The sequence below is a fragment of the Mesoplodon mirus genome, assembly GCF_964341445.2.
Source record: "Mesoplodon mirus genome assembly, chromosome: 5".
NCBI lineage: Eukaryota > Metazoa > Chordata > Mammalia > Artiodactyla > Ziphiidae > Mesoplodon > Mesoplodon mirus.
In genome coordinates, this window is record NC_138980.1 from 65,693,836 (window position 1) to 65,720,800 (window position 26,965).

The window sequence follows — 26,965 nt, forward strand, 5'->3', positions numbered from 1 at the left end:
GTGAAATAAAGCCTTAATGCTTCTAAAAGTAGAGGATTTGGGGTTAGAAGGAGGATAAGCAGCATAACCGATTCTAGTTGTTGAATAATCACCAATAAACACATAACCTGGAATCATCGTCTCCTGGTCCCACCACAAAGAGCATAGCTGTTCTCTGTGTCTCAGGTTAGTCTTACTCTAGTATGATGTTGACAATAACCAGCCAGCCGCTTCTTTTGCATCTTAATCCGTTTTCTAGGATGGAAAGTACAGAGCTCAGTTTAGTAACTCTTAACACCTGCCTGTATCCACAGTTTGTTGCTGAGGACCTTTCCCAAGACTGCTTCTGGACAAAGGTGAAGGAGGACCGATTTGAGAACAATGAACTTTTCGCCAAACTTACCCTTACCTTTTCTGCCCAGACCAAGAGTGAGTCCTTTCCTCTTTCATGCAAAGGGCCAGTGTAGGACTTAGAACATTTCTTAAGGGAGTCTCCCATTTCTTTCCCTTCCCTGGGTGAGGGTTGAAGAGAGCTGGGAGTTCCTATTCAGAAGAAAATAAGCTGGTTTTGTATTCTGGGGATGCTGGAGTTGGCAAAGAGAACTGTTGCATGTACGTATTTTTCCCCCCAGTTTTTTTGCATGTAGGTATTTTACATGCATGTAGGTATTTTACACAAGTGTAACTTGTGGGGATATGAGGTTAGTGTGACAGAGCTCAGGCTGGGCTGAGAGTATCATTTTAATGATACTCTTGAATGGATTCTGGCACTGCCTTTAAGGTGCCATCTTTAGACCTACATATGTAATTGATAAGAGCTGAGCAGAGTCTTTAGTAGGTGAGGTGGCTGAACAACTGTCTTTGTACAATAACGAAGAACCATATGTGATCCCTTTTCTTTTTTCCATTTCTTTCCAATATCTGATGCTTTCTCCTTCCTGGCACCTGCAGCTTCAAAAGGTAAGAATACAGAAGAGCCTTGTAGTTGGGTCTCTTGAATATTAGAGAAAAAAATGAAACAGATGTAAAGGGATTTCTCTTTAGAAAACTAAGACTAGAAATTGGGGATTGATTTCTCTTTTGCTAGTTTTTTTTTTAAGAGTCCAGAAGGACCAGTAGTAGCTCTGATGTTAGCTGACAGGGCAGAAAATTATTTTAAGTTGAAGCTACAATATACTTGCTCTTTCTTTGGAAGGTGAGGGACAACTTAAATAATAATACTGTTACTTTACATTTGTGTTGTATTTTACAAATTTCAAAGTGCTTTAACATATTCTACCCTATTAGGACTGCAAAGAAACCTTATGAGATAGGTTGGGTGTATATTATCTCCGTTCCATAGCTTACATAGCCTGATTAGTTAGGTAGCTTGCCCAAGGTTTTATATGACCAGATCCAGGGGTCTTGACTTCTGGTCTGTCTTTTCATATAAATTCTTGCTTTTCTTCTTCACCTTCATATCTTCCCCTTTATTTTAGAAGAGCTGATCTATTTTGCCCTTTTCTTTCTTCACTTCCTAATTCTTGTGGTTTCGTGCTGTCTTGTGATGGGACACTTACAGTTATTTCCCCAGAGGGATGCAGTATTTGAAAGATATTGTCATGTACCTAATGACAGTTATAACCTAATAATTTTGTATTTCCATCTTCTTCCAGCTTTTTTGTTTATTTAGAGTTTTATTATGACCCTAGTGATGACAATTAAATGCAACTTCAGAGCACTCCTCCCTCCCCCTGCCAGTAAATAAGCATTTTTAAAGACAGTTACTACTTTTTTCCTTAAGTGATCTGATGGGACTAGGCTGCACTTCATTCTAATAAGATACCTAACAGAGGGAGTTTTCTGGTGGCCTAGTGGTTAGGATTCGGTGCTTTCACTGCAGAGGCCCGGGTTTGATCCCTAGTCAGGGAATCATCCCGCATGCTGCATGGCATGACACAGCCAAAATACAAAAAAAAAAAAAAAAAAAAAGAAAGAAAGAAAGAAAGAAAAGAAACCAGAAAGAAAAGAAACCTGTGCCTCTGGCAGCCCCTAGTTACACATATATATCTAGGAGTCAAAGATCACAGTGCTCAGGCCTGCCCTGTTGCCCTAGCATTCTGGGCAAAGTTGCCTTTTCCTCTAAGAGATATATCACCTTCTGAACTAAAGTTCAGCTTGGAGAATTACTTCTACCTGCTATTAAAAATGCTGTCATAATGACCACTTATACTACTCTGGAATATCAACAAAGACTAGTTGACAATGAAAATCAAAATCAAATTTGCTAATTTGTAAGTTCACAGAATATATCCCTGTGTTGGCCTCTGGTGTCATTTTCTTTCTGGTGGCTGCATTCTGAGTGCCACTGCAAACGTACACTGACTGGGTCCCTTTTCCTCCCTGCTCTGTCACCATCCTTCTTTTATCCTGTACATTTGTATTGCTGTTGATTGCAGTGGAGTTTTCTGCAGTTTAGTGGTTTGCCTCGGCATTATATTCCCACTGTGAATTGGTATGTAGTGTGTGAGAGTGTGTGTGTGTGTGTGTGTGTGTGTGTGTGTGTGTGTGTTTTGGCTGTGTTGGGTCTTCACTGCTGTGCAAGGGCTTTTCTCTCTAGTTGTGGCGAGCGGGAGCCACTCTTCATTGCGGTGCTCGGGCTTCTCATTGCGGTGGCTTCTTGTTGCGGAGCATGGGCTCTAGGCGTGCAGGCTTCAGTAGTTGTGGTTCGCGGGCTTAGTTGCTCCACGGCATGTGAGATCTTTCCAGACCAGGGCTTGAACCCATGTCCCCTGCATTGGCAGGCAGATTCTTAACCAATGCGCCACCAGGGAAGTCTGGTATGTAGTATTTTTTTTTAATTAATTAATTTTTGGCTGTTTTGGGTCTTCGTTTCTGTGCGTGGGCTTTCTCTAGTTGCGGCGAGCGGGGACCACTCTTCATCGCGGTGCGCGGGCCTCTCACTGTCACTGCCTCTCTTGTTGCAGAGCACAGGCTCCAGACACGCAGGCTCAGTAGTTGTGGCTCACAGGCCTAGTTGCTCCGCAGCATGTGGGATCTTCCCAGACCAGGGCTGGAACCCGTGTCCCTGCATTGGCAGGCATTCTCAACCACTGTGCCACCAGGGAAGCCCTGTAGTATTTTTTAAATACCTAAGCAAGACCTTATCTCATTGTTTGTTATTTTCAACAGTGTAACCAAACTTTTTAATGTTCCTTTAGCCTTCAATTTCTGCCCTGGAAACTATTTTCTGTTCATTGATGATTCTAACTTCCTGACAGCTTTGGCTCCCGCCCCCCACCCCCCGCTTAAATTATTCTTAGAAATCTCTGTATCTTAATCTGAAAGGAATAAGTATGAATTAGTCAATTTAGTTTAGTTTAGTGTCAGTACTGATTTTCATGTAATAATAATCATCATCAGTAGTTTGCTGCTACTTTGACGAAGGACATTTCTAGCTAGTCTTTAAGTATCTTTACTTTAGTTAGGACTTTCAGGTGTTAAATTGGCACCCTGTCTTAATTTCCCAGTCTTTTCATTAGGAAGCACTAGAGAAGGTGTTCTTGAAAATTATTAAATCATGAACAATTTTCCAAACATGCTAAATCTTAATCATTTTAAGAAATTCCTGGGAGAGATTTTTTTTTTCCTATCAAACAAGTACTCATGGTTTACCCAACTCTAACAGTTATCACATGCAACGAAACCTTCCTGCTTGTCATCAACCACACTACATCTGTATGTTTCCAGTCATCTTCTCCCAAGAAACAAATGCTGCTCCCTTTAAAAATTATTTCTTCCTTGAATTTTCAGTGTTTTACTGACTTTAATGTTTGGTTTATTTTCTTCTTCTACATTTTCTTGCTTTCTTTTCCTTTGAGTTACTCTGCAAATCTGTGGTGATGCAAGCAGTATTTGAATGTCAGCGCTTATTCTAATGTGTATTTCCTGGTGACAGAAGAGTTGCTTTGACATCGTGTACGTGGGCATCAAGTAGCAGATGGAGGTGCTGCATGTGGAACCAGTGCCACAGTACCCACCGTGATCAGGGTAACTCATCTGCTCTGCCTTTCCTGATGCCGTTTTGAGCCTCCCTCTCTTGGTGCTCTGGTTGGCAGACTTAAGACAGACTCCTCCCAAGTAGCCCCTTTCTTTCAACATGGCCCCCCAAAAACACTTTAGTAAAAAAGACTTTAGGCTTCTTAGAGTTTAGGTTTTTATCAGGTAAGGAATTTCAAGCTAAGGAAACTTCAGAGGTGAGGACTCAGAGGATCTAGAGCTCCTCAGTATGAAGGCAAGGTTTACTTTGCTTTTGGTGCTTTGAACATCTTTAGTATAACATTTCTGGATACCTTCATTCTTAATCCTTTTTTCAAGTAGGTAACCAGTTTCAGTTACCAAGTCTCTCATTCATAGCCTTAATATTGATGGTATAATTAAATGATAGATAAATACTCATTACCACTCTATGACTATTTCGTCTTCCAGATGAAGTAGAGATATGGGTTAAATAATTTTTTCAAGGCCTTATAATAAGTGCCAGAGACAGGATTCAGACTCCAGACTGTGACTCCAAAGTCCTGCTCTAACCCCCTGCTTCCCAGATGTGTATGTCCCTGCCCTAAGAGCTTCTGAGAGCTTAGATCCAGACAGAAGCTTGAAGAAGGAGATAGATATGCTGGCTTCTGCTACCACCTCATTCATTCTGTCACAAATATTCTTAAATTGGAAGTGACTCTTATGAGTACAAAAAAGGAACAACATTAGATTAGGGAAAGTAAGATACCAGGTATTTAGGGTTGAAGAAGAGAAGCCATGTTCTGATTACAGTATATTCAACTCTAGCGAAACTAATCCAGCTGGAGAAGCACGACATGCATATCTAGTACAGTAGACATCTTGCTTAAATGATTTCAGCCCAGTAGTTGCCAGTCTTGATGCAGAAGTTATCTGGACACAAGGTTTTCATAATATTGCATTGTTTCATCTCTCACTTGCTAAACACAACTCTCTGCTGTTTGTTAAGCATAGCTGTATCCCCCTTATATTTTAGTGGTACCTGAAACCTCCCATATACTGACGGCTCCTCCAGGAATGAACATCAAAGAAAACATCCGCCTTACTCTTGACATCTGCCTCCTGTAGTCAAAGGTCTCAAGCCACTGCTTCATTAAGGTTCAGGAAGATGTGTGCCTTTTACTAAGAAGAGCTAAGAGAGAGGAAGTGGCTCTCAAATTTATACTACAGATTCTTTTATGCATTTTTCTCTCTTAAGGATTATTCTCTTATTTCTGATCTCTTGACTTTCTGTAAATCAGGAATTTACTTAGTTGGTTTATTCCTTGACAGAGAATATTTTGAATTTTGATTTGATAGGCAGTGCTGTAAAACTTCTAGTCCTTTTTCACTCTCATGCTTATGGTTATCAGCCAGGAGTCTTTTTTTTTTTTTTGGCGGTACACAGGCCTCTCACCGTTGCGGCCTCTCCCACTGCGGAGCACAGGCTCCGGACGTGCAGGCTCAGCGGCCATGGTTCATGGGCCCAGCTGCTCCGCAGCATGTGGGATCTTCCCGGACCGGGGCATGAAGCCGTGTCCCCTGCATCGGCAGGCGGACTCTCCACCACTGCGCCACCAGGGAAGCCCTCAGGAGTCTTTTATCATGGTTTCTTTGTTGAATCTGCTTCTTGAATTCCTTGGGAACATGTTCAGTAGTTAAATTTTATTCTTTTTCATCTTCTCCTAGGGAGCATTTTCATCGCTGTGGTGGCCTCAGGTCATTATTTGTACGTACAAAATAACTAGTTTTTCATTCTGCTTTCCTTCTCTTACTCTCTTTTGTTGATATCATAATCCCATTAGAAGTATCACCTCTTAAAACGTAGGGTGGTAAGTGATAACTGATGTCCTAAGTACAGTGATGTTTTTCTTTTTAGGTTTATTCCTTCCTTCCAAAAAAACTTCTGGACTTACAAGATCCACAAGCTAATTGTCCTTAATAGGTGTGTGGCGGTGGACAATATGTAGCATTAGGCCCTCTCCCTGTTAAAGTATGAGGTGCATTTCAGGAATTACGAGCATCAGAGCAGTTCTACAAGTGGTTAATAGCAGTAATGTTGAAAGCACTCTGGCTAAAAAGTAAGATCCTGGCAAAAAGCTGAGAATTTCATAAACAATAACAGTATTCTAATTAGGATTTGACTGTCGGCCCAGATTCCAAGGTTTGTGCTGTAGTCGCGCAGGTCAGAACTATTGGTGACAAGCGGTAGGTTTACCTGTCTACTGCTGTCCCAGAACCTTCTTGCTTAAGGCTTCAGTCTACAACAGGAGCCTGTGTTGGGGAAGCAATCCCATCTTTCCCAAAAGGGATCTAAGAGTCTTTTTCCTTTTCCCTGTGATCCTTTTCTGTCCACTAGGTGGCACCCACCCAGTTGGATCTTTATCAGGAAACACCTTAGTGAATCTTTACAGCGTCTGCAACTTTAACCTCTAGAAATAAGATTTTCTAAGAGCTCCTCATGCTCCACCTTAGTCAGTGATTCTTTTGGCAGAAGGGTGTCTGTTTCAACAGTTCCCTACCCTTTCAAGTGTATAGGATTAGGACCAGAAGTGCTGCTCAAGTGAACATTTGTCTTTTTTTTTTTTTTTTTTTCTTTTTGCGGTATGCGGGCCTCTCACTGTTGCGGCCTCTCCCGTTGCGGAGCACAGGCTCCGGATGCGCAGGCCCAGCGGCCATGGCTCACGGGCCCAGCCGCTCCGCGGCATATGGGATCCTCCCAGACCGGGGCACGAACCCGTATCCCCTGCATCGGCAGGCGGACTCTCAACCACTGCGCCACCAGGGAGGCCCTGAACATTTGTCTTTTAATTACTTACTACTCTTGGATTTTGAGCAGAGTCAGGCCGTTAGCTCAAAGCAGTTGGGAAGTTCTGTAATATCAGATAGTACTCCCTTGTGATTTAAAAACATAAATCTACCTGTATCACCTGGGGTTATGAGGACTCCTGCATGTGGAAGAAGTACCACACTTCCTCTGGGTTGTGATCTCCCATCATCAGTGGTATAAAAGAAGAACTGCAACTACCCCCTCACATATCCCTCTAAACTCCAAACCTTGCCATTACTATTTGCCTTGAACCCACTGGATCTAATATTGTGTCATTTATCTAGGTTTATGTCACTCACCACAGGAAGGCCCAGACTCCCAGGTTACCCTCATCTCCCACACTGGAATTCCCATAGGTTCTGTGTGTCTCCTATTCTGCCTCCTCCTCCCATCCCACCTGAGCTCTTGAAACCTGTCCACTGTGCCCTCAGGAATTCATGGTCCATTACTAACAAAATCTCCTGTATCATCGACTTCACTTTGTTGCTCTAACAGAAACTGGGCTTTCCCTTTTGCCCTCTCATGTGTTGTTTTTTTTTCCTCTCATAAACCTCACCCCAATGGACCTGAAGATGGGGTAGATGTCCTCTTTGTTCTTCATTGCCACTTTCAGATCAGTCCACCTTTTTCTTTCCTAAAACCCATAATTTTGAATCTCATGACATCAAGTCATAATCACCCAATTTCTCTCTTTGTGCTGTTGTCTACTAACACCCCAATTTATTCCTCTGTAGTACTCCAGTACTCCTTCTTAATTCTTAGCAATTTCTGTATAAAAGGGTCATGATCCTCCCAATATTCTGGCCTCACATTTCCTGGCACTCTTCTTTTCTGGTGATGATCTGTCCTTCACCCCATCTCACCCATGTGTCTTATGGGCATCACCAGAATTGCAGCCCCTCCACGATCTCAATTTCATATCACTCACCTTCCATTTTTTTTTCTTGTGAAAGATATAGTTTATGTCCAAAAATATGTATGCATTGTTGCTGTAAAAACTAGATGTAATGCTAAGTGAAGAGAAATTGAACCATAGTAGCAGCACAAAATAAAATGCTGAAATAGTTTCATTCTAGAGAACATAAGATATGGTCCCAAAATTCAAAACAGGGTGCTATGGATGGGAGTTTAGAAACAGAAAAAAGATGAGAGGGCATTTCTTAATAGTACCACCTTCTTCTATCTTTTTACCTTGCTGTCTTTGGTACCCTGGCCCCAACAATCCTCCAGCCCTACTGAGACGCCACTCCATTTATCCTTCAGTTTTCACTGTCCTTCACCCCCTTGAAGACTTCACTTTCTTCAGGTAAAATTATCATTAATAATTATAATAACCCTTCCCTGGATTTTTTTTTTCTTTCCCCATTTCTCTCTCATTTCATCTTACTTGGTTCGCAAGATCACAGTCCTGGTTAATTCCATCTCTATCCACCCTGCACCTGTAGCTGTGCAAATGGACACACTGGAGAAAAGGATACAACTTGCTCTCCTTGATACACTTTCTTCTCTTGGCTTCCAGGACAGCAGGGTCTCTTTCTCCTGCCTCACTGGTTGTTTTTTCTCCTGTCTCTCCTCTGCTCAGTTGGCAATGTTGCTTGGCCTTGCCAGGCAACAGATATTAAATATTTCTAGTCCATTCAGTTTCCTACTCTCCTAAATGATTATTTCGCACCTTTTTTCTCCTTAAAGGCCCAACACCTCCCTCATCCTCATTCTCAGTTGAGGATGTTTTCTTTCTACTTCACTGAGAAAATTGAATCAGGAGAGGAGCTTCTACAGACTCCCACCATTACTTTTACCTACTTTCTGTGTCTTCCTCTGTGACCATGTTCCTGTCTAAAGCCAGTTTCTGGGCCAACATGATATCCTCATTTCAACAAATGTATAGAATACACTGAAAGTATAAAATCTCCTTCTCCCCTCTCGACCATGGTTAACCATACCTTTCATATGCATATGTTATTCTAATAAAGGAATAGGTAAAATCCTTTTCTCCTTTAGTTCAGGGAAGAAAATGTGGGAAATTTTCAAATAGAACCTTACTGGAAAATTAAGGAGCAGGTGAATTAAAAAATAAAATTATAGAAATGTGAGGGTATATACATATTTTTAATGTAATGTGTGTGATCCCATTTGGTATCCACTGCTCTGCCTTTTGCTTGACATGTTTTAGCATCTCTTGATATCATTAGATATAGATTACCTCATTTCTTCTTCTTTTTCTTAAATTGAAGTATAGTTGATTTACAATGCTGTGTTTCTGGTGTACAGCACAATGATTCAATTATACATATATATATTCTTTTCCATATTCTGCCTCATTTTTAATGGATAGTTGAATTCTGTCAGATAAATAGTACAACACGATCCCTTATTGAGAATTTAAATTACTGATTTTTTATATAACAACAACAATGCTGCTAGAAATATTTTATATTTATCCCTGCATACTTGTATTTCTGCACAGTAAATTCTTAAAAGTAAAATTTCTGGGCCCAAATTACTAGGTGTAGGATTGTACCACTTTACACTTCCACCAGGAATAAGAAACTCATAATTTCTGATAGGGCAAAAGTGTTACCTTGTTTTAATCTGATCACTAATGAGACTGAACCAAAGGTTATCCTTCATTCCTTGACTCTTTCCTCATCTGTAAAATGAGATAGAGAAACCTAAAGATAACTTTCAGTTCTAAACTTATGGTTCTCTTACTGTATTTTTCTTTTTTCCTTGAATAAGCTGTCTTCGGTGTTACCTGACTACATCTCACTCTTGTTTTGACAGCTTTCTAAGTTCTTGTGTTGGTTTGCTTGTTTTGGTCTGAGTTTCATGCATCTTATCCCATGCACTGGGGCCAGGCATTAGGGACTTCCTCCTTGCTTACAACCAGTATTTGGGGATAGAGAGCTAAACTGGTGTAAAACTTTAAAACTTTTGCATGAAGGCTGCTGGTATAGATTCCACGGAAGACTTACTGGTGGAGATTTAAGGGAGGGTGTCATCAGATAAAGATAATTAAACTTTAATTCCTTCTAAACTAGAGGAATTTGATATATTTTATCTGCAGTGTGCTCTTTTTCACCACCAGATGGCACATGGAGCTCTTCTATTTTAGATGTGTCATTGTTACGTCTGGTAGTGACGCAGTCACGTTAGAGAGAGGCAACCTCTGTTGTTTTCATATACACACTGCTTGGTATGCTGCCCTCTACCTGTCAGGAAATTCACTTGGAGGACTGATAAGTAAAACGGAGACGGAAAGCTATAGCTTGCCCTTTAACGAAAGGATCTTGTCCTGTTGCAGCTTGTATTTTTATAGGAGCAATATTAGTGCTCTTTTGGGGGCCCAGAGGCTGGAGAATGCTTCTGAGGCTGTTTTTGTTTTAGTCTGATATTTTCATGAAAGCATAGCCTTCATTTCAGAGGGCTTAAAGAGGGGTTTAAATTTTACCAGCTTGGTAGTTCATTTTGTAATCCCATTATATACACATTCCTAACACCATCTTTGTCTCAATTTCTACTGAATAGCTACTTTAGGCACACAATAGAACTACCCACTGATTATATACTGATAATTTCCCAGGGATACTATACTGAATTAATTTCCTTCAGGGAATTCCCCTAGCCTATCTTGGGTAGAATTTGCTGCTGCAGAAAGGCTTTTACAGTCAACCCTTCTGTCATTTGTTAACTCCTGATTATCTTAAAATAACCCCAGTTTTAGAGCCTCTTTGTAGCTATTCAGACTTTAGTTTGTGCCTCTGTTACTATTCTAGACATACACAGACTGAAACTGTATCTTTTAAACCCAAGGTCCTATCTCCCATTACCTACAGATTCCAGATTTTATTTCAGACAAAATGTTCTTTTATATGGCATTGGCTGAGACTCAGGCCATCTAGTATGGGATGAGTATTGCCTAAATTTCTATCATCTGAGTGCAGTTAGTCCTTATCCTTAAATATCTATTTCTACCAGTAATTCCCAAATTTGAGTGTGCATAAGGATTACATAAGGAGTTTGTTAAAGGTATAAATTCCTGGGCTCCACCTCCAGAGATTCCAAGTTACAAGGACTGTAGAAGGGTATGTTTTTAACAAGCTCCTCATGTAATACACTAATATGGCTTGGTCCATTGCTTCAGTGTTTATTTCTTTTTCCATTTTCTGCTCGCTGTCTTCCCACTATCTGCCGTAGTCTAGAAGCTGATTTCTACTTTTTCTTGTAATAACATTTTGATGTGTCTATCAGAGTGAGTGTTGTACAATTATTCTTGTTTTTGTGGAGGTCATGCATGATCAATTAGGAAACAATCTGACATTTTCTGTTAACTGGTACCACACTTGCTTTTACAAAATTCTTTTCTTGTCATCCTCCCAGCCAGGTCTCGATAGGCATCTTAGAAGGATGGTTCTGAAGAAGTTCTCTGGAGTCAGTGAAGTAGCTGGGAAACACTTCGAGACTGACTAGCCTGGAGAGGGTGGTTGGAGGGCAGACGATGAGAGGTCTCTCAGGCCCACACAGCAAGGATGGAGCTGTGAGGAACTGGAGGAAGTCCAGATCATGGTGAAAGATGTTGCAGCTGTGCAGCTATAACTCTTATTCAAGTTTGGTTGTTCTCTCACCATGGAGACCTGGAGTTGGTAGGGATTAGAGACATGTGTAGGAAGAGGAATGGGATCTCAGGGAAATGTGAGAGCAGAGCTGGGCTTCGGATGGGTTTTGCAGAAGAGTGATCCAGTGCTCTTGGGCTCCTACTGGAGCCCAACAGTGCCGCCTCAAAGAAAAAGCACTGTTCTGAGGATCCCTTTTACTCTTTGGGAATCATTCGGTCTGAACTTGCTTTTCTGTTGGTATGGGACAGATCTGCCTCCTAACATGAGGTTGGGCAGACTAGTTTTCAGGGAGTACAGAGGGTGTCTCCACTATAGAATGTTTCCTCTGGGGCTTTTTTTTTGCATCTCTATTACCTATTTTTTTATGTAGGTAACATAGGTAGTTCAGAAGTAAAGATGATATTTTTAAAAAGTCTTAATTCCCTTCCTAGTATTCATGCATCCCAACCTTCTCCCTCCCTGGCTGTGCCATGTAGCTTGCGGGATCTTAGTTCCCCGACCAGGGATTGAACCCGGGCCACAGCAGTGAAAGCACTGAGTCCTAACCACTGGACTGCCAGGGAACTCCCTAGAAGTAACCATTTTTATTAATTTCTTTTAGAGTTTTTGAAAAATGCAATTGTAGCAAATACTAATATAGATTCTTATCCTCCCTCCCCTTACCAAAAGTACTGTCTGTACTGTTCTATACCTTGCTTCTATATCCTGGAGATTTTTCTTATTAGTACATAGAGATCTTTCTCATTTTAAAAAAAATTCTAAATTAAAAAATTTTTTTAATTATCACTTTTATAATGAACACTACGATAAAACAGAAATACATATAGTAATGAAGTAATCTGTCCTTTTTTTGGAAACAGTCCCTGCAGTAACCCATTTGATCTGATTACATCTTAGTGTGCACGTGTCCTTGTGTTCTCCCTGCTTTCCTTGCAAACTCTTTCATGTAACGACTAAACAGTAAGTTACCAACACCAACTCTAAACGTACAGCAATTCATACTAGAGCCTTACAGCCACTGTGGTATGGGGAAGAGAGACTTGAGAATTTCTGCTAAGGGGCCTTCCAGACCTCCAGCTACTTCCCTGGAGTAGGAGCAGAGCTTTGTGTCACTAGCAGAGGGACACTACCCATAAAAGGGTATGGCCTTCCTCCTTAGTTTTTGTTCTGGAGATAATTGCTGTAGAACTTAATACCCTGTAACTATCCCATTTTATGACTCTGGTCCCTTGCCTTTGGAGCAACATGGAAGAATGCTCATGATACAGTGTTAGGTGGGAAAATGCAGGAAACAATTATATTCAACCCTTATTGCAATTGTGTTTTACAGAAAAAAAAATGCAGAAGTAAAAGTCTGAAAGGGAATATACCAGAATATTATAACAGATTTTGTTAGGGTGCTAGATTTTTTTTTCCTTCAACTTTTCTATACCGTGGTCTCTTATTTTTATAATGGGAAAGACAAAAGGGTTAAGAAGGAAATTTGCTAGTGCCCAGAATGCTTGAAAAGGGGGTTTCTAGAGTATTTGGACCTAATAAATTGATTTCTGCAAGGCAGAGTGCTAATACCCAGTTCTGTAGAGCAGGTAACAGCATTTTTTACTTCATTCTCCCTAATGATCCTAGCCTGCTTCTCTTTGAAAAGTCAGATTACAACTTAAAAAGCTATCTGTTCTTTTTTCCGCTACCCCGGGTAAGGGAGCCCCAGTTATACAACAAAAGGGCATTGGTAGCCCCATGTCTGCAAGATGGGATGGAATCATTCATCCCTCCTGATCCTTCAGCAATCCCAACTCTGTTCTTAAAGTCAGTGATTTTTTCTCTTGGATCTGTTAGATGAAAAGATAAGGCACTCTCCTGTCTGTCTGTGTGTGTTTAAATTTCCTCTTTGCAAGAAAAACTGCTAAAATTCTTCCAAGAAGAATGTCTCCCTTTTCCTATTCTCCTTGCATTCGTGTTCTGCTTGCATTTTTCTTTTCAGCCACGGGGCGTGCGCAGTTGAGCCATTTTGGCTCAGGTTCCAGATTGTGAGGTCAGAGACCAGGGATTGGAGGAGACTATCAGGTGACTTTCTGTAACACTGATGATGGTCCAGCCCTCATCCCCACCCCTTCTCCCCCCCCTCCGCCCACCCTTTCCTGGCTTCCACCTTAGGAACAAAGAAAGGAAAAAAACAGCAGTGTGACGAAAACCAGCAGCTGCATCTGCAGACTCAGGCTGGGGGCTGGGTGTTTATTCCATCTGTTCTCTTTGTTATGCTTTTACCCTGTCACTTCCCCTCTCAAAACCCAGAATAAAATGGAGGGTATTTCCAGGATCCTTTTTACAGAGAATGGCTTAGAATTCTGCAGTTTACTCCGTGTTTAGGTTGGGGGTGAGGGAGGTAGGCTGAGCAGAGATTAAAACTGTTCCCAGCACCTAGGAAAAGATGAACGTATTTTGTCTTCTCATTCCATTTTGTCCCAGAATTCCTATTTAATGTCAGATACAGTGACAGAGGCTTATCACCCATTCTTTATAATTATTAAAACAATGCTGCCTAATAGGTATTATCTTCATTTTATAACCGACAGATATGAAGTATAGAATAGTTAACATGTCCTTTGCTTACTGAGAGCTTATAGCAAGTAAATACCAAGCCAGGATTTGACCCCAGGTCTGTTGGGCTCAGAATCCAGCATTATTGAAGGGAGTGGCAAGAAGGCAGGAATGTCAGAAAAACCTGAGATGCTAGCTGCTGGGGACTGTCCTGGCACTGTGGCAGTGTTCTTTGCTTTTCACCAGTGACGAGTGTCCTGATTTCTTCCACAAGTAAATCTCAAGGGATAAAAGGAGATGGAAGGGAACATATAGGTTAAAAGAGAATCTAAAAATACGTCAACCCTTATTCAGATCCTGATTCATTTTTTTAAGGAAGGAAAAGTCTTTATTCCCAGCACCTTATTTTGATGCCTTTTCTCCTGCCCTCTCATGCGGCTGTTCCCTTACATAAACCTGTCCTACCCTTTTGCTGACTTGCTTGGGGCAGTGCCTGTCCTTCTAGCCCCTACCCACCCACATCTCTGAAGCTGATCTCGGTGTTAGCACTCCCTTATTGAGTCACCATCCTGGGTGTGCTGGGAAAGTATCTGTGAGAAGCTCAATGACTGTATTGTCTGAATGAGCAAATGCTTGTGAAGTGCCCAGATTCTGAATGCTGCTTTTCTGCCACCCTTTCACACTTCTGTTTGCCCCCTTCTTGCTAACTCAGCATTTGCTTCTTGTAGATTTGGAATTCTTTCTGGCTTTGTTCTTGACCTTCAGATTTATCCCTCTCTGCCACTTTGCTCCATCCTTCCTTACAGCTTGCACATCCATGATGGCCCAGTTCTGTTGGATTTAGCAGATAGGTATTTATTTTGGCCAAGAGGTCAGTGATAGAAATCCGGTTACCTTTGGGCAGGAATAACAGCTGTTCAACTGGCATGCTGTTTATCTGTCCCCACCCCACCTCCCACCGAGGTGTATACCTACGAGTGGCTTTGAGGTACTGAATTCCCCCCCACGCCATGCATATTACAGCTATGGGGAGTATAAAGTAGAAATCCCCCACATGGGCTGCTGCTTACATTAGCACATGATAGGGCCCTCTTGCTCTGTCCCCTTCCCAGAATCAAAGAGTTAGTGTGGAGCTTAATAGACATGGTTTATTGTATGCTGGGTGGACTTGGTGATTCTGTAGCTATGTTATCCTCACAGAAAGTTTGTTGTTATTTCCTAGAGGTCTAACTAAGTATTCTAATCTTTCAGATAATGCTAGGGAGACCTAGGCCTCTTCCACAAAGACCCTGTTTTTTTAGAACTGTAGTACCAGAATCCACTTTTTTTTTTAACTTCCTATTATGATTCTGTGCTCATGTGTGTTGTATGTATTGCCATTTTCTCACTTTATGGGCATTGGATAAACTCACATGTTTGTGCTGCCTCATTTAAGTAGTGGAAACCGTTGGTGCCTTAGCTCCACAGATTTTTCAACATATTTCTGCTTTTTCCATCTTTCTCGTGTGTTCTCTTTTAGTCCTAAAGTATTTGGTTTACTCAGGGGAGCTTTAGCATAAGACTATGGAGGGTGTTCCCTGTAGAATAGGGACAAATGCCGCAGGCTTCATCCTGGGCAGAGCAAGTAGTGTGTGGTCCTGAGACAATAAGTGAGAATTAAGGATAGTGGAGCTGTTTTATAGATTGGCCTGAATCTTTCATCCCTTCAGGTGTAACTGGCTTTAGAGCCAGTCTGTGTTCTCAGCAGTATTTCACCAAAGTCCTTTTTCCTATCCCACTTAGTCACTCCCACCTGTGATTCTTAGCAACTTAGTTGCCAGGATGTCAAGCAACTCCCCACTCCTCCATTTCCTGTTTGTGGTCTTCATTGAGAGAAACCTGGGACAGGAATTCCTGGGGAAGTGATGGCTATAGCTGTGGGACTCCGGAGGTCATTAGCTCTTTGTTAAGTTGGGGAATACTGTGCTGAGATGGACCTCCCTTCCGTTCTGCAGGCTCTTAGAAACTGTTAATAATCATAACCAAGTATGACTGGGACTCTGGCTGCTGTTGTGCCTTGACTCTGCTCTGTCTTTAGAAACGGAGAATTATTTTCCTTTCTTAGCCTCAATTTCTACTCTCTGAAATTTAGAATTAAAACATAATTTTCAAGATTCATGATAGAGTTGCTTGGACTCTGTAGGATTGATTCTTTTGACATATGTAAAAATAGCAAAAAAAAAAAAAAAGAAAAGAAAAATAGGGTCCGTGTGTTGGACAGCAGGGGGTGCCCTTTCCCTTCGCTTTATTGCCTGGCACTCCCTGCTGCATTCAGCCATTTTAGATAGATTGTTTTTGCTCCCAGCTAACTCCATTTTGTGTTTGTGACGCAGGAAAAAAAAAATTCTGCAAGGGAGGAGCCTGGCTGGGGGAGGGAGTGAGACAGGCTGAGGCAGGGCTCCAGATCTTTACTCAGCACTTGTTCATCAGGGACTTACCTTGCTGCAGGCTGCCTGCATCCTGAGCAATAGATGCAGCAAGTCCCTGCCAGCTGAGCAAAGAACAGAGTGATGCCTGGCTACTGGACACCTACTAACCATGGCAGGGTGCTGGTTTTGAGACAGCGTGCAGGGCATCCCCTTTGCCTTATGAAGAATCTAAGCCTGGCTTCGGTGATTTTTACCACAGAGATATTTAGGCTGGTATCCTCAATTAAAGAATTGGCTAAGAAGAAAAGATACCCTTTTCTCTGAGTTGTCTGAGAAGAATCAGATGCCCTAATGACTTCAGGGAAACAATCCAAGTTAAAAAAAAAAACTTTAATTTTTGAAAATGTAACCTCTCCCCACACACATATATAATACATACACACACACACACACACACACACACACACACACACACACACACACACACACACACACACACACACACACACACACACACACACACACACACACACACACACGAAGAGAATAGTATGAATACCTGTCTCCATCACCCAGTTTCAAAACTTAACTCATGGCCAGTCTTGTTTCATTACCTGCATCAGCCTCCTCTTCACCACCCCAGTTATTGTAAAGCATATATCATTTAATATTCTTAAGTGATTGAGAATGTATGAAAAAATAAGGACTTTTTAAAAAAAGAGAGAATTGTATTATCACATCTGAAAAATTCTTTAATATCATATATCCACTCAGCGTTCTTAAAGTAGTATTTTTTAAAGTTTGTTCATCTGAATCAGAGCCACACACAGTCTATACATTACAATTGGTTGATGTCTCTATAGGTTCCCTCTCTAGCTTGCCTTGTCTCTTATTTTTTTATCTTGCAGTTTGTGTATAGACTTAATTTCTTAAGGAGAGAGGGAGGATCTCTCAGGTTAGGATTGAGAAGATTCAGAGCCAAACTTCTCTTCTTCACACAGCGGAGCCTCCCATCTTCAGGATTTCCCCAGAGGTGATGGGGGAGGAGGTGAAGGCACAGTGCTCTGCAGCCTTCAGAGGGAGAAGTGACTGGAGTCTTTTACTAGGAGAGTGGCTTGTTTCTCCTGACATGATAGCCTGTTACCTACCCAAAGTCTTTAGAAAAGTTTGCACACTGCTCTCAACAGAGAGCGTGGTCAAAGTGGACCATGCTGTTTCCTGGGAATTAAAGGAGAGGTTTTAAGCTTTGGGACACCAAATTTACCTGTTCTTTAATAGCTGCATCTCTAGAGCGATTCCAGGTCCTCAGCTTTATCTCCCAAACCTTTCTTTTTACTTAATTGGCAGCCTTTCTCCCTGATCAGACTTAATTAGTTAGTAATACTTCATAGACTGTTCTACAGAAAGAAAAAATATCATGTTGTGTGGGGAATGGGCACATGTGAAAATTCTTTCATGGCTTCAGGATTATAACATCCCCGTGACCTTGTTGGAGATAACCCCAGGGACGGACCTAGATGCAGATGATGAGATGAAAGCTCTTGATGTTCTTTCTCCCCTTTTGGAAATGGGTCAGTGACTCTGACTTTCAGCAGCTGCAGCAGGCGGTCTATTCCCTTGCTTTGTGGGAGAGCACAGGTTACAGAAGGGAAGTTGCAGTAGCTGACTTCTTGGCAAGGCTGGCAGGGCAGTGGTAAAGTCTGGTCCTTGGAGTCTAGGTTGGCCAATTGCCTAGTTTGGAAGCTGTAGTTCCCATTAACCAAAGTGCTAATTTTTAGGTTGTCTCTTCATGTTTAAACTTTTTATGGTTAAATATAATAAAAATACAGAAAGTACATAAAACAGATGTGCGACTTAGTGAATTATTATAAGGTGAATACCCTTGAAATGTCACATGTCAGGAGATAGAAACTTTCCAGGAGACTCCTAGGAACATCCATGTGCCTCTTCTCCTCTAAAAGAAACCAAAATCCCGACTTAAGGTATGGTCTCCATTTTTTTGAAAAAGCTTTATGATCACCCAAATTTATATTCCTGAACACTATAGTTTAGTTCTACCCATGTTTTTTGTGTTTTTTTTTTTGCTATACACGGGCCTCTCACTGTTGTGGCCCCTCCCGTTGCAGAGCACAGGCTCCGTATGCGCAGGCTCAGTGGCCATGGCTCACGGGCCTAGCCACTCCGCGGCATGTGGGATCTTCCCGGACCAGGGCACGAACCCGTGTCCCCTGCATCGGCAGGCAGACTCTCAACCACTGCGCCACCAGGGAAGCCCTCTACCCATGTTTTTTAATGTCTTCTCTTTTTTTCTTTAAATTTTATTTATTTATTTATGATCTTCGGCTGCATTGGGTCTTTGTTGCTGCGCATGGGGTTTCTCTAGTTGTGGCAAGTGGGGGCTACTCTTCGTTGCGGTGCACAGGCTTCTCATTGTGATGGCTTCTCTTGTTGTGGAGCACGGGCTCTAGGTGCATGGGTTTCATTAGTTGTGGCATGCGGGCTCAGTAGTTGTGGCGCACAGGCTCAGTGGTTGGCACACGGGCTTAGTTGCTCCGCGGCATGTGGGATCTTCCTGGACCAGGGCTCGAACCCATGTCCCCTGCATTGGCAGGTGGATTCTTAACCACTGCGCCACCAGGGAAGCCCCTTAATGTCTTCTTTATGTCTGAAATCTATTGTTTTTTTCCTCTTTCTCTTTTTTCCCCCTTGCAGTTAATTTGTTGTAAAAAACTGTATCATTTGTCTGTAGTGTCCCATAATATCAACTTTGCGATTGTATTCGCATAGTGTAGTGTGTAATTTCTGTCCTGTGTATTTGGTGTAAGTTGGTAATTGGATCTAGAGGCTTAATCAGAACCAGGCTCCATTTGTTTGTCTTTCACCAAGACTTCTTCGTAATAGGTGTTAGTTTCCTCTTCAGAAGGCACATAATATGTGGCTGTCCCCTCTGTGATGTTAGCAGCTGTTGATTCTCAGTACATAGATCTGTTCGTTCATTACGATTGCAAAATGGTGCTATGCCAAACAAAAGGAATTCCTTCTATATCCTAGATACAAGCCCTTTGTCACAAACATCTTCTCTGACTTTGTGGCTTTTCACTTTTGTTTTTTTTTAAATAAATTTATTTATTTATTTTTGGCTGCATTTGGTCTTCATTGCTGCGCACGGGCTTTCTCTAGTTGCGGCAAGCAGAGGCTACTCTTCATTGCGGTGTGCAGGCTTCTCATGGCGATGGCTTCTCGTTGCAGAGCATGGGCTCTAGGCGTGTGGGCTTAAGTAGTTGTGGCACGTGGGCTCAATAGTTGTGGCTCACGGGCTTAGTTGCTCCATGGCATATGGGATCTTCCCGGACCAGGGCTTGAACCCGTGTCCCCTACATTGGCAGGTGGATTCTTAACCACTGAGCCACAAGGGAAACCTACTTTTTTTTTTTAACAGTGTCTCAATGAACAGAAGTTCTTTATATAAAGTGCTTAGATTTACCAGTGTTTTCCTTTATGAGTAATGCGTCTTGTGGCTTATTTAAGAAATCCTTTAGTCATCAAGATAATTAATCCTATAGCTTTTCCATTCACATTAAGGTTTTTAATTGACTTGTAGTTGATTTATTTGCGTATGGGTACAATTTCTTTTTTTCATATGGACACTTAGTTCCAGTCCCATTTATTGGGAAGTCTGACATGCTCAGTCTGTTATATCAAGTGCTCTTTTATGCCTGGGTCTGTTTTCTGGACTGTACTCTCCTTCTTGTTGATCATTTTGTCTATCCCAATGCCGGTACCATACGATCTTGATTTATTACGGTTATAAAGTGTATTAATCTATCTTTTGCTGCTTTTCCAAGAATGTCTTAGCTCTTCTTCTTTGTATTTCCATATAAATTTTAGAATCAGCTTGTCAACTTAAAAAAAGAACCCTGTTGGGATTTTTATTCTACTGACTCTATAAATCAATCTGGGAAGAATTGGTATCTTGTTATCAAGTCTTTTAATCTATGGATCTTAAAATCTACATTCACTTATTTATCATTTTTAATGTTTTTCAGAAAAGCTATATTGTTTCTCCTAGAGGTCTTACACAACTTTTATGAAATTTATTCCTAGGTACTTCATATTTTTATATGATATTTAAAATTTCTTTATCTATAGATTCTTTTGGATTTTTTTATATTGATAATCACTATCTTCAGATGAGAGTGTTATTTCTTCTTTTCTAATGCTAAGATTTTTTTCTTGCCTTACTGCACTGGCTCAGACCTCCAGCCAGTGTTGTTGAATAAAGTGGTAATGATGAATATTCTTCTCTTGCTCCTAATCTCAAAGACAAAGTTTTCAACATTTTACCTTTAAGCATGGTTTTTGCCTTCAACTTTTGATAACTACTCTGTCAAATTAAGGAAGTTCTCTTGTATTCCTAGTTTGCTGAGCATATTTTTCATGAATGGGTACTGAATTTGATCAAATGCTTTTTTGTACTGTTAGGATTATCACCTAATTTTTCTCCTTCAATCTGTAATTGTGGTGAAGCATAATAATTGGCTTCTGTTACACTAATCTTACATTCCTAAAATAAATCCAATTTGGGCATTATTTATTATCCTTTTTATTTTATATTGTTTAATTCAGTTTGTTGGTATTTCAAGAATTTTATGCTTATGTTTATGAGTAAAAGTAACCTATGATTTTTTGTTCTTTTACATTTTGCTATTAAGATTATACTAGCCTCATAGTGCGACTTGAGGAATATTTCCATTTTCTATACTGTGGAAGAATTTTTACATAAGATTAGGGGAATTATTTGTTCCTTGACTGTTTGAAATAATTGGCTGGCAAAGTCATCTGGGTCTCCTAGGAAATACTGACTACCAATTTAATAGCTTTCATAGTTATAGGGACTGATCAGGTTTTCTCTTATTGAGTCAGTTTTGGTAAGTTACATTTTTCTAGAAATTTGTCCATTTCATCTAAATTCTCACATATATTTTGTATGAAATTATTTACTTTAATGCCTGAAGCATATTTATTCGTTTCCATTTTTGTTTTTGTTTTTTGTGGTGCTTGTTCCCGACGTTGGATGCCTAATTGCTCTCTCTCATTTTTAAATACTGATCAGTCTCACCAGAGGTTTTCTGAATTTATGAGTCTTAAAAAAAAAAACAAAACTATTGGCTTTGTTAATCTCTGTTATAGATCATTAATTTCTGCTTTTACCTGTATTTTCTTTTAAATTTTTTCTTTAGGGTTTATTTTACTGTTCTAATTTTTTTTTCTCATTTCTTGAAATGAGTAGTTAACTCATTAGTTTTGGGTCTTTCTTTTTTTTTTTTTCCATATATGTGTTTGACACTAAGTTTCTGTTTTAGGTGTAGCCCTTAAGTTTTAATAGGAAGTGTATTAGCTTATTAAGGCTGCCATAGTGTACCACGGACATGGTGGCTTAAAAAACAGATATTTATTTCTCACAGGTCTGGAGGGTAGAAGTCATAGATTTAGGTGTCAGCAGGTCTGGTTTCTTCTGAGGCGTTTTCCCTTGGGTTGCATATGCTGCCTTCTTGCCATGTCTTCACATGGTCTTTTCCTACGTGCCTGCATTCCTGGTGTCTCCTTGTCTGTCCAGATTTTTCTTCTTCTAGGGACGCCAGTCAGATTGAGCAGGGTCCACCCTAAGAGCCTCCTTTTAAAGACCCTGTCTCCAAATACAGCTATATTCTGAAGCACCGGGTGGTGGGGGGTGCAGGCAGGGGGCCATGGGGCATGTTAGGGCTTCAACATATGAACTTGGAAGGAACACAACTCAGTCCATAACAGGAAGCATTTTTATTATTCAGTCCAATAAATTTTGATTTTCATTATGATTTCTTTTCATGGGTTATTTGGAAGTGCTTTACTTCTAAATATATGGAATGTATTTCCTATTGCTGCTGTAACAAATTACCACAAACTTAGTGACTTAACAGGAATATAAATTTATTTGGAGTCCACAGTCCTAATATCAAGGTTTTGACAGAGCTGTGTTTCCTTTGGAAGCTTTAGGGGAGAATCCATTTCCTTGCCTTTTCCAGCTTCTAGAGGCTGCCTGCATTCCTTGGCTTAGGGCCCCTTCTCCATCTTCAAAGTTAGCATCATAGCATCTTCATATCTCTATCTCTGTCTCTCTCTTTCTCTCCTCTGCTTCTGTCATCATGTCTCTTCTCTCTCTGTGACCCTCCTACCTCCTTCTTATAAGGATCCTTGTAATTACATGGGATCAACCAGGTAATCCAGAATAATCCTCCCATCTCAAGATCAACTTTACTACACCTGCAATGTACTTTTTGTATGTAAGGTTGAATTAGGATGTGGATATCTTTGGGGAACCATTATTCTGTCTACCACTTTGAGTTCTCAGGATTTTTTTTAAATGTCTTATTAATTTCTAGCTAGTTGTGTTTTGGTCAGTGCTCTTGTTTTTGTTTTTTGTTTTTTTTTTTTTGCTTTTTGCTTTGCTTTTCTTTTATATATGAAATCAGCAAGCCACAAAGAAAAAACGATTTTAAAAAAAGAGAAGAGGTGGGGGAAACAAAAAGGAAAATAATTGCTGAGCTGATTTCATACCTTGAGGTAGTTTACTTCGCACAGCATTACCTGATGGACTCCACCCACCTGTCACGGTTGTCTGGTTGTTACTGCTGTTGTTGCAATGTCAGAAGAAGGGGAGTCCAAACATGGGCTCTTCCACATGCAGAGAGGGCTTCCTCCCTTCCCAGCATACTTGATAGCATTGTCCAAGGTAGCTAAAGTGCACCACCTGGCTAATATGCACTGACAATCAGTACTTTAGGAGGGGAGGCCTAACTGGTCACTGCTCTTGTGACTTCAGTCTTAAGAAATTTGTGGCGTTTTCCTTTATGACTCTGAATATTGTTAAATATTATAAATGTTCTATGTGCACTTGAAATTCATGTATTCTTTAGTTGCATGAAGTGTTGTATGTATCTCCATTAGGTCCTGTTTGTTAATTGTGTTGCTTAAATTTTCTGTATCTTTACTTTTTGTTTGCTTGTTTTATCAGTTACTTAGAGAAATGGTTGAAACATCCCACTTTGTGGATTTAGCATTGTAATTCTGTCAGTTTTTGCTTTATATTTCTTCTTTTAATTTTTTTTTCAAAATATTTATTCTCCTGAATTTGTGACAGGCTTTAATTTTTCACTTGCATCTTTTAGGATGACAGTGTAATGGAATACTAGTCTAATATATTAATCAACATGTTTTGTTTTGGGTTTTTAAAATTTATTTATTTATTTATTTATTTTTGGCTGTGCCGGCTCTTCGTTTCTGTGCGTGGGCCCTCTCTAGTTGCGGCGAGCAGGGGCCACTCTTCATCGCAGTGCGCAGGCCTCTCACTGTCGTGGCCTCTCTCGCTGCGGAGCACAAGCTCCAGACGTGCAGGCTCAGTAGTTGTGGCTCACGAGCCCAGTCGCTCCGCGGCATGTGGGATCCTCCCAGACCAGGGCTCGAACCCGTGTCCCCTGCACTGGCAGGCAGACCTTCAACCACTGCGCCACCAGGGAAGCCCCTTTTAATTTTTTATATCAACTTTTTATATCAATTTCAGACTTACAGAAAAGTTGCTAGAATAAAGCAAAAAATTTCCTGCACATACTTTACCACCATTCCTGAGATGTTAACATTTTACCACATTTGCCTTACCCTTCTGTGTGTGTGTTATTTTTTTTTTCTGAAGCATACAGATCAGTTGCCTCTTTATCCTTTGGTGTGCATGTGCTAATAGTAGATCCATAGCCACATATCAAAATTAGGAAATTAACATTAATGTAATAATGTTATTTAATCTGACCTTTAGATTTTGCCAATTGTCCCAGTGACATCCTTTGCAGAAAAAGTACTGGATCATGCATTGCATTCAGTTGTCCCTTAGTATTCTTTAATTGGGAATAATTTCTGTTATGGTCACCTGCAAAGGCATATGGACCCCTACTCAAAATTTGGTTTGGATGTCAAGAATGATAATGCCCCACACACACCAAGAGGGTATGAAAAGGTTTATTAACTTAAATGATTGAGGTCTCTGGGAAGAGGAGAATAGTCCTCTCAAGCAGGTTTGAAATGGCTTGAAAGGGCAAGGAAAGGAGACTGGCCTAAGTTTTTATTGTGCTTAGGGTAGGACCTTGCATAGTCTGAATCTCCACTGGCACCAAGGAGGGAGCACTGAGGCCTCTGTGTTCCTTTGCCCAGATGTGAGGCACAAGGTGAAGTGGGAGAGGTGAGGCTTAACAGCTGTCAACTGTTAAACCAAAAATGGAGTCAGACTCCTCATTGTAGTTCCTTGGTCTTTATCTTTTAATACCTTGACATTTTTTAAAGAGTATAGACCAGTTAGTTTGTAGAATGTCCCTCAGTATGGATTTGCCTAATGTAGTTGTGGCTCATGATTAGATTAAGCTTATCCTTTTTTGGTGCTTTATATATCTTAATACATAAATATGTATTGTTATCAGGTGCATACAAATTCAAAATTCTTATATTTTCCTGACAAACTAAAACTTTTATTGTTATAGTGTGTCCCTATTTATCTTTTTAATGCTTTTTGTTGCCTGGAAAACTGTCTAATATTAATGTACCTTCATCATCTACAATGTTGGTCTTAAGTGGAACATATAGTCTGTCTGCACTTAACATAATTACTGAAATATTTGGACTTAAATCTACCATCTTATTTTGTGTTTTCTATTAGTTCTGTCTGTTCTATGTAATATGTTGATTTCATTCTGTTAAAAATATTTTCTAATTTCTTTTGTGATTTCTTCACTGCCTCCAGAGTTATTTGGATATTTATTCAGTATCCAAATAATTGGGAACTTTGTCGTTATCCTTTTACTGAATTCCAACTTAATGCAATGCTAGTGTGATCAGAGAAAATACTTTGAATGATTTCTATCCTTTGAAATTTGTTGGTTTGCCCAGCATATGGTAAATTTTGGTAAATGTGCTGTGTGTGTGTATGAAAAAAAAGGTGTAATTTGTCACTGTTGCGTGCATTGTTGTAATGTATCAATTAGGTCAAGTTTGTTAGATGTGTTCATATTTTCTATATCCCTTCCAAGTTTTTGTCTGCTTGTTTTATTAGTTACTGTACAAAGGGTGTTAATTCTTCCGCTGTAGTTATGGATTTACCCTTTTCTTTTAGTTCAGTCAATTTTTACTTTATATATTTTGAAACTAAATTATTGGATGTATTTAGATTTAGAATGATCACATTTTCCTTGCGGATTGACCCTTTATCACTATGAAATGTGTCTATTCAAGGCAGTAGCATTATTACAGATAAAATCTTTATCTGATATTAGTACAGCTACATCAGCTTTCTTTTGGTTAGTATATTTTCTTCCACTATTTTGTCCTAAGACTTCTGTGTCTTTATTTAAGGTGTGTCCCTTGTAAGCAGTACATATTTAGTGTGTGTGTTTTGTAAATCCAGTCTGATGATCTTAGTCTTTTCATTGCAAAGTATTTAATCCACTTGAATTGATATATACCAAATTGCTGTTTGTTTTCTGTTTGATTTTTCCAATTTACACCCTTTTTTCTGTTCTTCTTACTGATTCATTTAAAACTATTATTTCACATTTTCCCTATTCTTAGTTACACTTTTTTTTTTTACTATCCTTTTAGTGTATACCTTAGAAATTACAACATGCATGCTTGACTTATTACAACCTAATAAATATTAGAACTTTTACCACCTTCCAGGTAATGTTAGAACTTTACAATATTTTAATCCTATGTACCACACATCTTTTGAATCATGGATTTCATGCATTTTAATTCTACATATTTTTTAAACCCTACAAACATTTTTACTCTTATTTTATAATATCAGTATTCACTTAAAAACTCCTTTCTATTGTTTTTCCTTCCTACCTTCATTTCTGTATTTCCTTTTGGGATACTTTATTTTCTGCTTGAATAAATAAATACCCCCTTTACTATTTATTTTAGTTCAGGTCTACTTGTAATGAATTCTCTGTTTTTGTCTGGATATATCTTTATTTCACTTACATTTTTGAAGGATATTTTTTGTTCTCCCTTAAGAAACAAACAAACAAACAAACCCTCCACTGTCAGTTATTGTTATTCATTTGAAGATATGTTCCACCTCCTGCTACTCTGAGAATTTTTTTTTACTCTGGCTTTTAGCAGTTTTACTGTGATAATGTGCTATGGTGTGGTTTTCTTTGTATTCATACTTGGGGTTTTCTGAGCTTTTGATTCTGTGTGTTGAAGTCTTCATCACTTTTAAAACAAATATTTTCTCTTCAAATATTGCTCCTGTCTAGTTTTTCTGGTTTTTTGTTTTAATTATTGGCATTTTATTTTGCTTTCAAATTCAGTGCCAGTGAATATCACATTTAGCATTCCATTTTACGTGTGTGTGTCATGGGGCTTTTTTGTTTTTGTTTTGTTGTTTTTAATATTTTACTTTCTCTGAGTACCTGTCTAAAGCTTCTGTTTGATACTGAAATCCTGGGACTTTTCCCATGCTCCAAGTCACATTT

General features: G+C 39.9%; 1 protein-coding gene across 1 annotated transcript in view; it reads left to right on the plus strand.

Annotated features, from left to right (window-relative positions):
* The window catches only part of DIAPH1 (diaphanous related formin 1), a 97,469-nt gene that overhangs the window by 42,465 nt on the left and 28,039 nt on the right, over positions 1-26,965 (plus strand). The window contains exon 17 of the mRNA XM_082622313.1: positions 294-408. Within this exon, the coding sequence (XP_082478439.1) occupies positions 294-408 (115 nt within the window). The remainder of the gene's footprint in view (positions 1-293; positions 409-26,965) is intronic.